Source organism: Oncorhynchus nerka, linkage group LG4 (assembly GCF_034236695.1).
Source record: "Oncorhynchus nerka isolate Pitt River linkage group LG4, Oner_Uvic_2.0, whole genome shotgun sequence".
Lineage (NCBI taxonomy): Eukaryota > Metazoa > Chordata > Actinopteri > Salmoniformes > Salmonidae > Oncorhynchus > Oncorhynchus nerka.
In genome coordinates, this window is record NC_088399.1 from 51,441,530 (window position 1) to 51,455,690 (window position 14,161).

At 41.9% G+C, this 14,161-nt stretch overlaps 1 protein-coding gene across 2 annotated transcripts in view; it reads left to right on the plus strand.

The window, feature by feature from the left end:
* The first annotated feature begins 6,139 nt into the window (after positions 1 to 6,139).
* sh2d3ca (SH2 domain containing 3Ca) overlaps positions 6,140 to 14,161 on the plus strand; it is an 81,937-nt gene continuing 73,915 nt past the window's right edge. Inside the window, exon 1 of one of the 2 annotated variants that reach the window (XM_029657106.2) lies at positions 6,140 to 6,433. In XM_029657106.2, the coding sequence (XP_029512966.2) occupies positions 6,412 to 6,433 (22 nt within the window). In that variant the 5' untranslated portion in view covers positions 6,140 to 6,411. The remainder of the gene's footprint in view (positions 6,434 to 14,161) is intronic. The other variant, XM_029657113.2, reaches the window with a different exon arrangement.

The window sequence follows — 14,161 nt, forward strand, 5'->3', positions numbered from 1 at the left end:
GTTGAATAAATCCAAATATAAGATGTCAGAATTGAAAATGTCGTTACCTGCGTTAGAGAGTTATAAGACCAGGTAGATCTTACTCTTTCCAGAGTCAAGACAGAACTTCATTTATTGATAAGGCAGAGAGCAGAATTTGCCATCCATCGAGTTAGTCTCAACCATTGCTTCCGTGGTCATCGTCCTGGTCGTTTACTGGCCAACAAGCTACACAGCATTGATCGGTTCGCTGATTTAGCAACTACTGAATCTGAAATGGGAATTACTATCAGAACCCAAATTAATGAATCTGTCACGTTCTGACCTTTATTTCCTTTGGTTTGTCATTATTTAGTATGGTCAGGGCGTGAGTTGGGGTGGGAAGTCTATGTTTGTTTTTCTATGATTTTGGGGATTTCTATTTCTATGCCTAATATGGTTCTCAATCAGAGGCAGGTGTCATTAGTTGTCTCTGATCTGCCAGAGCCGCCAGAGCCGCCAGTCAGCCAGGATCTGCCAGAGTCGTCAGCCAGTCTGGAGCTGCCCCCCAGTCCGGAGCTGCCCCTCAGTCCCGAGCTGCCCCTCAGTCCAGTGGGGCCATTTAGAAGGGTCGCCGTGTTTAGGAGGCCACGGAGGCGGACAATGAGGCGGAGAAAGACTGTGGTGAAGTGGGGTCCACGTCCCGCGCCAGAGCCGCCACCACGGACAGACGCCCACCCAGACCCTCCCCTAACCTAGGGTTTTGCGGCCAGAGTCCGCACCTTTGGGGGTGTCATTAAATGATGCATTCACACCACGCTGCGCTTTGGTCCGCTTCATACGACGATCGTGACAGAATCAAAGACTCTCGCTTCGATAAAGAACTGTATACTTCTGATTGTCACGTTCTGACCTTTATTTTCTTTGTTTTGTCATTATTTAGTATGGTCAGGGCCTGAGTTGGGGTGGGCAGTCTATGTTTGTTTTTCTATGATTTTGGGGATTTCTATGTTTCGGCCTAGTATGCTTCTCAATCAGAGGCAGGTGTCATTAAATGATGCATTCACACCACGCTGCGCTTTGGTCCGCTTCATACGACGATCGTGACAGAATCAAAGAATCTCGCTTCGATAAAGAACTGTACACCTCTGATTGTTAATCCACACCAAACCAGATGAAGTCCTTTCAACAACAAAATAAATGAAGAACTCCTCTTCTCAACAGAACACGCCACCTCGCTGGGAGCCCAAATCTCTCTCAGTGAAGTCAAAAAGGGCATTGCATAGCAAGAATAAAGGCAAATCATCGGGATGGGACCGTATTCCTCCTGAGGTCTGTTAAAAATGTTGAATCAATTAGGTCCGCTATTGCTCGAAATTACTAACACAGCCGTTCACAAAGGTCCATTTGGGAAAGATGTGAATACAGCCCGAATTTCTCATTCATAAAAAAAAAAAAAAAAGGCAAGGTTGCCACCTAATGTTCTCCATATTTCCTCCTATCTTTAATAAACACCATGTCTTTAAACTGCCATCCAGTCTCCAGACTCTATTACCCAAATTGGTCCGCGTAGACCAGAGTGGGTTTGTTAAAAACCCATTTATTCTCGGACAACGTCCTTCGACTATTACACATCTGAGATGCTTCATCAGGAACAACACTTCATTGGGCTGTATTATCTCTCAATGCAGAAAAAGCTTTTGATAGACTAGAATGGACATAATGCCAAGACTGTGCAAAGCTGTCATCAAGGCAAAGGGTGGTTCCTTTGAAGAATCTCACATTTCAAATATATTTTGATTTGTTTAACACTTTTTTGGTTACTACATGGTTCCATATGTGTTATTTCATAGTTTTGATGTCTTCACTACTATTCTACAATGTAGAAAATAGTTTTAAAAAATCAAGAAAAACCCCTGAATGAGTAGGTGCGTCTAAACGCTTGACTGGTACTGTAGTAAAATGCATTTTGGGCAGTTATTTTTCGAACAAAATGTTATCTAGAATAAAAACTGTACAAAATATGAACAATTCCCTCTAGGCAAGTCTGGAGAATATATCTAAGGATAACCACACAACATTTGATGAATGCAGATGCTTCTGAAGCTGAGAAAAAATGAGTTTGCATGTGGTAAGAGTCTGACTTTTGGGAAATGGCTGTTAAGGCGGTGTAAGGGAGGCGAAGTCAGGTGCAGAAGAGCAGAGTAGAGTGAACAGGCGCACTTTTATTCAGTTCAACTCTAGGCACAAAAAAATGACATAAGTCCCCAAAAACACGGAACATAAACTATAAAAGTGTGAACATACACCATTACAACGAACAATTACACACAAAGACATGATGGGGAACAGAGGACTAAATGCATGGAGATTTATTGGGGAATGAAAACCAGGTGTGTATGGAACAAGACAAAACAAATGGACATATGAAAAATGGAGCGGCGATGGCTAGAAAGCCGAAAGCAAAATGAGAGAGCAGCAGTGTGATTCCCATCAATGCGCTATGTAGATATCAATAATAAGTGATATCCGTATAGCCGCAGACCACATCACTGCTGTCATCCTTACCTCCAAACATTTATTCAAGTTGGATAATCTTTGGATGCCGACAGCAGTCGCACCATTGGAAGACATAGCTTGGACTATAGCCTACAAAAGCCTTCCGCCTTTTTTCAATGCTGATTTGAATGTCATTGAGAAAACAGAGAAGTGTCAAAGATTTTTTTCGCAAACATCCTTTCTGAATTTATAAGTAATACTCAAAGTAATCGTCCAGTTTTTCAAAAGTATTGGTAATCTGATTACAATATTTTTGCTGGTAACGTAATGGATTACAGTTTTTTTCTCTCGTAATCCCTTACATGTAACAGATTACATGTAATCTGTTACTCCCCAACCCTGTTGATGGTTGATACATTGTTGATATACATTGACAGTGTACTGGGGTGGGCAATAGATGCACACACAGACCAGCTTGCTCCTAGACAGACAGGAGCTGTGTGTGTATGCGTGCGAGCGAGCGCGTGCGTGTTTCAGCCATCTTGCCTCCTATTTCCAGGACAGGACAGAACGATGTCTGAACAGTGATACCCCTGCCCGATATAGAGCCGTCAATCAGACCCTGTCTGGCTGTCTGGGAACAACCTGGGTCACACACACACACACACACACACACACACACACACACACACACACACACACACACACACACACACACACACACACACAGTCCCTATTCTCACTCCCACATATCTCCCTGTCACCTCACTGATTCATACACAAACATAACGACAATAACCTCACATCATGTTCACATGGGCGAACACACATCAATATAGCCTACTGAATGTGATGGTAATTTATAGATCCATGTGATGCATCATTAAACATTGAACATGAAACATCATTAAACACGGTACCAAATGGCACCCTATTCCCTATATAGTGCATTACTTTTGACCAGAGCAGTGCACTATATAGGGAATAGGATGCCATTTGGGACGTTGTTAGTAAGGCATTCACTGTGTAATTAAAGACTATTTATAATTCTGACCTAATTTGACATGCACACATATGACCAATTTGTCCGTAGTTCCTTGTTTAAACATGCATGCACTCTAAGTTAATAAGCTGGTAATAACTAAGCACTAATTGGGGGCCTGATTCATCTACTGAACCAAAATATAAACGCAACATGTAAAGTGTTGGTTCCATGTTTCATGAGTTTCATGAGCAGAAATAAAAGATACCAGAAATGTTCTATACGCACAAAAAGCTTATTTCTCTGAAATGTTGTGCACAAATTTGTTTACTCCCCTGTTACTGAGCATTTCTCCTTTGCCGAGATAATCCATCCACCTGACAGGTGTGGTATATCAAGAGGCTGATTAAACAGCATGATCATTACACAGGTGCAACTTGTGCTGGGGGCAATAAAAGGCCACTCTAAAATGTGAAGTTGTGTCACACAACACAATGCCACAGAGGTTTCCAGTTTTGAGGGATTGTGCAATTCGCATGCTGACTGCAGGAATGTCCACCAGAGCTGTTGCCAGAGAATTTCATGTTAATTTCTTTACCATAAGCTGTCTCCAACGTCGTTTTAGAGAATTTGGCAGTACGTCTAAACGGCCTCACAACCGCAGACCACGTGTAACCACGCCAGCCCAGGACCTCCGCTTCTTCACTATAGGAATCGTCTCAGACCAGCCACCCGGACAGCTGATGAAACTAAGGAGTATTTCTGTTTGTAATAAAGCCCTTTTGTGGAGAAAAGTCATTCTGATTGGCTGCCCAGTCATGTGAAATTCATAGATTAGGGCCTAATTAATTCATTCATTTAAATTGACTTGATTTCCTTATATGAACTGTAACTCCGTAAAATTGTTGAAATTGTTGCATGTTTCTTTTATATTTTTGTTCAGTATACAGTACATTATAATTAGCTGTAATTCCCATGTCTTCTTTTATTACGATCCTATACTTCTTCTGATACATGTTCTATAAAAAACAAACAACTTAATCACGTGAAGGATCAAACCAGAGCCATGCATTGAGAGAGTTGAGGGACACTGAGGTTTCTGCATTACGATGCATTTATATGACACTACATTTTTGCGGCTGCCATTTTAGCTCCCCATTAAAATTACATGAGGAATGTTTAATCAATGGTGTGTCACTAAAAGTCTACAATTTGAACTTTAAAAAAAAAAATTATCTAAAGGGTGGCCCAGCTCTCAAAATTCTGCTGAGGGGAGAACGGCTCACAATAATGTCCAGAACAGAGCAAATTGAATGACACCAAACACATGGAAACCATGTCTTAGATGTATTTGATACCGTTCCACTAAACCCACTCCAGTCATTACCACGAGCCCGTTCGCCCCCAATTAAGGTGTCACCAACCTCCTGTGATCTGTAGGCTACATTAAATAACTTATTGTTGATTTATAGTGCCTTTGATGTTACCGCTCTGAGACAGAGTTCATGTGGGGGAACAATTCAGGCTACCATTCCAAAGGTGCATGGTTTTGAGTGGATGTTGACTGGAGCACAGAGAATGAATTCAATACAGGACTTGCTCTGTACCGAATACTGTATCTCTGCTGCATTCTAGTGTTCACTTAGAATACTGCAAGTAAAAACCGGAACAGCTGAACACAACCAGGTACACCTGGCTGACATAGATACCCACGTAAACAAGCTTGGAATGTAAGTAACGTAGCTATAAGCTATCTAAACTGAACTCCAAACATTTCGGCACAAATCTATAGGACGAGGCACTTTGCACTTGTCTCAGATAACGACACCAGGCCGATCATTATGCAAAGTAGCCTATACTAGAGAAATGTGAAGTTTGAAATGAAGTACGTTTGCTAATATGGGTGATTGTTAAATGAATGGGACAAATGGCTAAAACCATCAAACTAGTAGTAGTAGTTTAAAGGATTAAAAAAAAACGGTGGAGCACATTAACGTCGTAAACTTATCGTTCTATTCTTCGTAAATTGATGTTTGTCCATATCGCCCAACTCTAAAAGTAAGTGTCATTTCAGCTCTTAAAAACATGCACAACATGTTCCTCATTATTTGACATATATGTAGCTTCATATTTCCATATGGAGGAAATTGAAAACTCCGTAAACAAATACTTTCATGTTTTTGGTTGTTGTTGCATGCTGATGCTTTTCTCTGTCATAGACAGTCTGTGGGGAATGCCTTTCCTCATATCATTCATTGGTCTCCCTGTTCATAGTATATCTTCACTGCATGGGAATCTGTGTTTGTAAGTGTCAGATTGATGGGCCTAGAATCAGATATACTGTAGCCATCTCGTATGTACAAACGGTCCCTCAACAATTCACTAGTGGTCCCAGACTCCCGGGGTAAAATAACAACAACAGCTCAGAGATATGATATCAGACCAGAGATCTGATAGGCAGCTGGGGCTTTCAGTTTCATTAAGGAATCATTCATTATTAACTTCAGTCTGTGGGAAAAGGTCTCACATGCATGCAGCACTATCAGCCTCTGTCAGGCGCTGTCTGTTACATGCAGGGAGGGCCGGTTGTCTGCACCTAAGATTAGCACACACACACACACACACACACACACACATACACCGTACACCGCTGCACTACTTCTGTATAGCCACAATACAGTGACATGCTACAGGCTCCTCTACTCTCACCTCCCTGTTACCTACTCCCCACTGGCTAACACAGGAAGCACAGAGGCCTGTCTACTCCGCTTCTTCTGCGTGCATACATTTACACATCTGTTCTTGTGGAGCGGAACTGAACTGAACTGTGGCTAGATAGAGAAGAAGTTGGTTGGTTAAAGGAGTGGTTGGTTCCTGCTCTTAAAGACAGTCTACTTGGCACTGGAGATCGAGTAGCTCTCTTCCCCCGGCAGTCAGATAGTAAGCCTGAAGTTGGACCCCACAGCCTCACCATGAGCGGAAAACGGAAACTGAGTGAGTAGCCTACTACGGTGTGTGTGGAGTACCACTTCAGTGTGTGTGTGTGTGGTTAGAGGCTGAGGATTCACGCTAATCATTAACTAAATGCACCTCTCTTACAATTACGTCATGCTAGTGACCGTAGTAATGCGATATCTGTGTTTGAGCCACCTGCCATTCCTTTCACTGGTCTCATGCAAATAAAGCTTTAGACAGTATAACACACAAAAAAAGATCTACAGTGTAACATCTATCTTTTTAGGCTGACCTAGATACAGGCTTCTTTCTGATGAATAAATGAAGAGGGACATAGTAAATAATGCACTTCTGATCTAGTTGAAGGGTGTGCTACAGCTGCTAGCCTACACCATTTGCAATAACGTGAGTCATGACTATAGACTATGTACATGCATGACAACACCATGGACATCATATACTAAAGCAATAAGGCACGAAGTGCTGTGGTATATGGCCAATATACCACGGCTTAGGGCTGTTCTTAGTCACGACCCAACGCGTCGTGCCTGGATACAGCCCTTAGCTGTGGTATATTGGCCATATACCACAAACCCCAGAGGTGCCTTATTATTATAATAAATTGGTTACCAACGTATTCAGTATTCAGCAGTAAAAATACATATTTTGTCATAGCTGTGGTATACGGTCTGTTATAAGCTGATTGGCTGACAGCCGTGGTATATGAGACCGTAGACCACGGGTATGACAAAACGTTTATTTTTACTGCTCTAACTATGTTGGTAACCAGTTTATAATAGCAATAAGTCATCTCTGAGGTTTGTGATATATGGCCAACATACCACGGCTAAGGGCTGTGTCCAGGCACTCCGCGTTGCGTCGTGCTTGAGAACAGCCCTTAGCCATGGTATATTGGCCATATACCACACCTCCTCTGGCCTTATTGCTTAAATATACCACGGCTGTCAACCAATCAGCATTCAGGGCTCGAACCACCCAGTTTATATTGTATTAGAATGTATACGCTATATACATGTATATGATAGGCTATTATTGGTCTTAGGTCCTGACCTCAGCCTGGTTTAAGGGAGAAATTAGGTTCATTTTTGTACTTCACTGAGGGGAAGAGGAGGAGGAAGTGTGAAAATACCACACATGCGCGCGCACACACCACAGGACTTCCAAGATAGATGCAGCAGTAGCACACACAGGAAACTGTTCAGTTTCATTGGTTAACTGTTACCTTTGAATGTGCTTCACTCTACAGTGTAGATAGATAATATGAACGATGTCACAGCTACAAAATGATCCTTTAGTGGTATTACAGGCTTTGGTTTTTCTGTTAATATTTCGAGGTTGGACATTAGCACGTTAGCATATTGGGCGCGCAGATTGGTGTCATCTCGCTTCTCGTTAGTCAGAAGGTGTTTCACCTGTGCTGTCCCAGGTGATATTTAAGAGTGGCTGGACCAGTGCTCCAGTTGTGTTGAGAGATGTGAAGGGTTAACACCTTTAGTTGGCTCTCACTATTTGATTTATAAAAAATATAAAACATCTTTTCTTTATCCGATCTTCATTTTCTCCACTTTTTGGTTTGCTTCCTGTCTTTTAAGTATGGTGTGGGTTTGTATTTTGTTTGTCTCTTCTTGAGCAAATTTAGTGGGCGCTCAGAGTGGGTGTCTTTTATGTCCCAGTTGTTGTTGCTTGTCAACTTTCAGTGGACGACCTCCTTGTGTGTCTTTCAGAACCCCTCCTAGAACCCCCACCTGTTTAGTTTTGGTTGTTGTCAGTCACTCTTTTTTTAGTTCCCCCTTCTGTTTTTGCGACAATTTTCTTGCTGGGGAACGTAATAGTGGCCACTGCCTCTTTGAGGACAAAGTAAAGACAAAACGTGTAGTTTCTGTTTCATCCTCCTATCCAGTACAGTGCTGTCCGAGTTCTCTCTGTAAATGGTCTTCATATAGAAACACACATGGGAATCTAGAAAAAGTGCATAGAACAATTACTTTGAAAGTATTGGAGCCTACTTTAGCCTCACTTTCTGAAATCACAGGTATAAAAAAGCAGGCTACCTAAGAAATACAACAAGGCCTACATTCCCCATCACCACTGCGTCATCATCGTCATGTGATGTGCCGATCATCACGTGAGATGTTTTCCCTCCATTTCCCCCCACACAAACGGACTAATTGTGTGCAACAAACATTGTTAATTATCCTTGCAAACCTATGGCTAATCACTCAAACATTATGCTTTTGTTCATGTAAAATAACAAATGTCAGTCTGGTAATCAAGGTTATTATAGTTTTGTTTTTTCTATTCGTTTTTTTCTATTAGTTTCATCAATCTTTATTTGAAATTCAGTTTAGTTTCTTATTTGCTAGTTTTTATTTAGTTGTATAAACATTATTATATTTTGTTTTTTAAATATTTCGTTTTAGTTTTAATTTGAGTGTTAGGGACAGAAAGCATGACTGGGGGCCATTAGTGTTTTTTGTTTTGTGTTTTTTGAGATGTCATTTCTCGCAACTGGGGGGCAGTAATACGATGTGCAAGTGACATTTAAGATACATATACAATTATATTAATTTTTGTGGATGAATTTACTGCCATGATGTTTTTGCCCATTGAAAACTATTCAATAAGCCTACAAATGTTCAAAAACTACAAGGCTACTTCCTGGAAAATATGTCACTTTCATACATAAGGGGCACATTCAGCAGGATGCAATGTTTTGGAACGTTCAGATAGGTTAATTCTATGTAGAACAAACATGCCTCTGACATGTAGAATACGGAATCACATCAGCTCTAATCATGGCATTTTTATCTGGAACGTTGGAGAACGTTTGGCAACTGAACGTAGCCAAGATCTTGGGTCATGTCATAGGTTAAGTTAAAATTGGTGGAAGGAAATCCTCGCTCGCCCATGTTTACAATGAGGTATAAGGGTTTACCAATTCAATGCTTTTTAACTTTAGTAGCGCATGTAAAGAAGAATCCATTTTGCTACCTAGATCATTTTTTCATTGATAGCTAGTAATGGCTAGTGATACACAAGCTAGGCCATTTTAGCTCTCGAAAACCCTTGTTTGCCGTATGTAAGGTTTCCAGAGGTTTGTAGAAGATAAAAAAAAGTTTCCAAAAACGTACTGCAAGCGATGCGTGTTAATGTTTAGAGCAAGCGTAGGGCTCTTAACAAAACTACCACGGTCAGAAGATACTATCGTCAATAGGCGCTAAAGTAGTTAGCGTCTATGAATGGGGTAAGCCTATTTGAAACAGCATTTACTTGCCAGATTCATTAGCTTGAACCGCCCCCCCAAAAAAAAAAACTATTAAAAAACGTATTCAACTTTTGCCCAAAGATTAGGGGAAAAAAACAAAAAGGGACATCATTTTTTAAAATTTATTTTAGTTCGTTTCGGAGTCAAAGATAATTAGTTTCTGTTTAGTTTTTCAAACAGGTTTATTATTTTATTTTCATGATTCATTATCGGATTATTTTTCATTTACTATAACAACCTTGCTGGTAATCATGTCATTCACTTAACAGTGTTTATCTCTGTTTGAAAAGTCAAACAGTTCTAGTCACCACACCGTTGTGAACTGGCCAGCCGGTAAACTCACAACTTTATTCATATCAAATTTGATTTGTCACATACACGTGTTTAGCAGATGTTATTGCGGGTGTAGCGAAATGCTTGTGTTTCTTGCTCCAGCAGTGCAGTAATATCGAAGAAGTCAAATCTAACAATACACACGATCTAAAGTAAAGGAATGGAATTAAAATAGTATATAAATATTTGGATGAGCAATGTCAAAGCCGCATTGACTAAAATACAGTCGAATAGGATAGAATACATGAGATGAGTAATTTTTTTATATTTTTTATTTCACCTTTATTTAACCAGGTAGGCTAGTTGAGAACAAGTTCTCATTTGCAACTGCGACCTGGCCAAGATAAAGCATAGCAGTGTGAACAGACAACACAGAGTTACACATGGAGTAAACAATTAACAAGTCAATAACACAGTAGAAAAAAGGGGCAGTCTATATACAATGTGTGCAAAAGGCATGAGGAGGTAGGCAAATAATTACAATTTTGCAGATTAACACTGGAGTGATAAATGATCAGATGGTCATGTACAGGTAGAGATATTGGTGTGCAAAAGAGCAGAAAAGTAAATAAATAAAAAAACAGTATAAAAACAGTATGGGAATGAGGTAGGTGAAAATGGGTGGGCTATTTACCAATAGACTGTACAGCTGCAGCGATCGGTTAGCTGCTCGGATAGCTGATGTTTGAAGTTGGTGAGGGAGATAAAAGTCTCCAACTTCAGCGATTTGCAGTTCGTTCCAGTCACAGGCAGCAGAGTACTGGAACGAAAGGCGGCCAAATGAGGTGTTGGCTTTAGGGATGATCAGTGAGATACACCTGCTGGAGCGCGTGCTACGGATGGGTGTTGCCATCGTGACCAGTGAACTGAGATAAGGCGGAGCTTTACCTAGCATGGACTTGTAGATGACCTGGAGCCAGTGGGTCTGGCGACGAATATGTAGCGAGGGCCAGCCGACTAGAGCATACAAGTCGCAGTGGTGGGTGGTATAAGGTGCTTTAGTGACAAAACGGATGGCACTGTGATAGACTGCATCCAGTTTGCTGAGTAGAGTGTTGGAAGCCATTTTGTAGATGACATCGCCGAAGTCGAGGATCGGTAGGATAGTCAGTTTTACTAGGGTAAGCTTGGCGGCGTGAGTGAAGGAGGCTTTGTTGCGGAATAGAAAAGCCGACTCTTGATTTGATTTTCGATTGGAGATGTTTGATGTGAGTCTGGAAGGAGAGTTTGCAGTCTAGCCAGACACCTAGGTACTTATAGATGTCCACATATTCAAGGTCGGAACCATCCAGGGTGGTGACGCTAGTCGGACATGCGGGTGCAGGCAGCGATCGGTTGAAACGCATGCATTTGGTTTTACTCACGTTTAAGAGCAGTTGGAGGCCACGGAAGGAGTGCTGTATGGCATTGAAGCTCGTTTGGAGGTTAGATAGCACAGTGTCCAATGACGGGCCGAAAGTATATAGAATGGTGTCGTCTGCGTAGAGGTGGATCAGGGAATCGCCCGCAGCAAGAGCAACATCATTGATATATACAGAGAAAAGAGTCGGCCCGAGAATTGAACTCTGTGGCACCCCCATAGAGACTGCCAGAGGACCGGACAGCATGCCCTCCGATTTGACACACTGAACTCTGTCTGCGAAGTAATTGGTGAACCAGGCAAGGCAGTCATCCGAAAAACCGAGGCTATTGAGTCTGCCGATAAGAATATGGTGATTGACAGAGTCGAAAGCCTTGGCAAGGTCGATGAAGACGGCTGCACAGTACTGTCTTTTATCGATGGCGGTTATGATATCGTTTAGTACCTTGAGTGTGGCTGAGGTGCACCCGTGACCGGCTCGGAAACCAGATTGCACAGCGGAGAAGGTACGGTGGGATTCGAGATGGTCAGTGACCTGTTTGTTGACTTGGCTTTCGAAGACCTTAGATAGGCAGGGCAGGCTGGATATAGGTCTATAACAGTTTGGGTCCAGGGTGTCTCCCCCTTTGAAGAGGGGGATGACTGCGGCAGCTTTCCAATCCTTGGGGATCTCAGACGATATGAAAGAGAGGTTGAACAGGCTGGTAATAGGGGTTGCGACAATGGCGGCAGATAGTTTCAGAAATAGAGGGTCAGATTGTCAAGCCCAGCTGATTTGTACGGGTCCAGGTTTTGCAGCTCTTTCAGAACATCTGCTATCTGGATTTGGGTAAAGGAGAACCTGGAGAGGCTTGGGCGAGGAGCTGCGGGGGGGGCGGAGCTGTTGGCCGAGGTTGGAGTAGCCAGGCGGAAGGCATGGCCAGCCGTTAAGAAATGCTTATTGAAGTTTTCGATAATCATGGATTTATCGGTGGAGACCGTGTTACCTAGCCTCAGTGCAGTGGGCAGCTGGGAGGAGGTGCTCTTGTTCTCCATGGACTTCACAGTGTCCCAGAACTTTTTGGAGTTGGAGCTACAGGATGCAAACTTCTGCCTGAAGAAGCTGGCCTTAGCTTTCCTGACTGACTGCGTGTATTGGTTCCTGACTTCCCTGAATAGTTGCATATCACGGGGACTATTCGATGCTATTGCAGTCCGTCACAGGATGTTTTTGTGCTGGTCGAGGGCAGTCAGGTCTGGAGTGAACCAAGGGCTGTATCTGTTCTTGGTTCTGCATTTTTTGAACGGAGCATGCTTATCTAAAATGGTGAGGAAGTTTTAAAGAATGACCAGGCATCCTCAACTGACGGGATGAGGTCAATGTCCTTCCAGGATACCCGGGCCAGGTCGATTAGAAAGGCCTGCTCACAAAAGTGTTTTAGGGAGCGTTTGACAGTGATGAGGGGTGGTCGTTTGACTGCGGCACCGTGGCGGATACAGGCAATGAGGCAGTGATCGCTGAGATCCTGGTTGAAGACAGCGGAGGTGTATTTGGAGGGCCAGTTGGTCAGGATGACGTCTATGAGGGTGCCCTTGTTTACAGAGTTAGGGTTGTACCTGGTGGGTTCCTTGATGATTTGAGTGAGAGTAATGCAAAATATGTAAACATGATTAAAGTGACTAGTGTTCCAATTATTAAAGTGGCCAGTGATTTCAAGTCTATGTATATAGGAAAGCAGCCTCTAATGATATGTGCTATCGGGAATCCTTGGGATGTCCCTACCCCATTGACGTTTACATTTACATTTATTTGATTGAACCTTTATTTGATCAGGGAGTCATACGGCCAAGGTCTCTTTTACAGAGGATCCCTGATATACATAAATGACAGAAAATACACACATCAAAATATAAATAAGAAATGCAAGCAGAAAGAAAAACACAGTCTTAAAAAACAAACCCAATTTGTCAGCAATAAGGGCCTGTAATCGAACCCACAAATACTGATGCTCCAGATACTCAACTAGTCTAAATAAGGCCAGGTTTGATTGCTTCTTTAATTAGCACAACAGTTTTCAGCTGTGCTAACATAATTGCAAAAGAGTTTTCTAATGATCAATTAGCCTTTAAAAATGATCAACTTATTAGCTAACACAACGTGCCATTGGAACACAGGAGTGATGGTTGCTGATAATGGGCCTCTGTACGCCTATGTAGATATTCCATTAAAAATCAGCCGTTCCCAGCTACAATAGTCACTTACAACATTAATACAACATGTATTTCTGATCGATTTGATGTTATTTTAATGGACAACAAATGTGCTTTTCTTTCAAAAACAAGGACATTTCTAAGTGACCCCAAACTTTTGAACGGTAGTGTATATTTTTTGTAAATGTTTTTTTCTTCACGATATTGGAGATTTTCCCGTTACTCCATTTTCATATCAGGTGACTCCACATGGGGTAACTGATGGATTTTGATTCGTTAATTTTTTAAAATGTTACTTAGCACGCACGGGTGCGTCAATAGACTCTTATTAACTAAGCAGTGTGTTAATTTAACACTGGTTCCAGTGTGCATACGGTCCCAATTTTTCAGTGTTGATTTAACACTGGAGAATTTTATCTCCAATTTATCTCGCTCGAGTTGTTTTGATTATTAATTTGCTATCACAAAAGGGGTCCCCGTTTTTTGGGAGTGGTCTGAGTGGGGAGGGGAAAACTAGCTGTTATTGGCAGAGAGGTTTGAAACTCTCTTTCTTATTGGTCTATTAAATAATTTACCCCCTGGCGATGTCACCATGCAG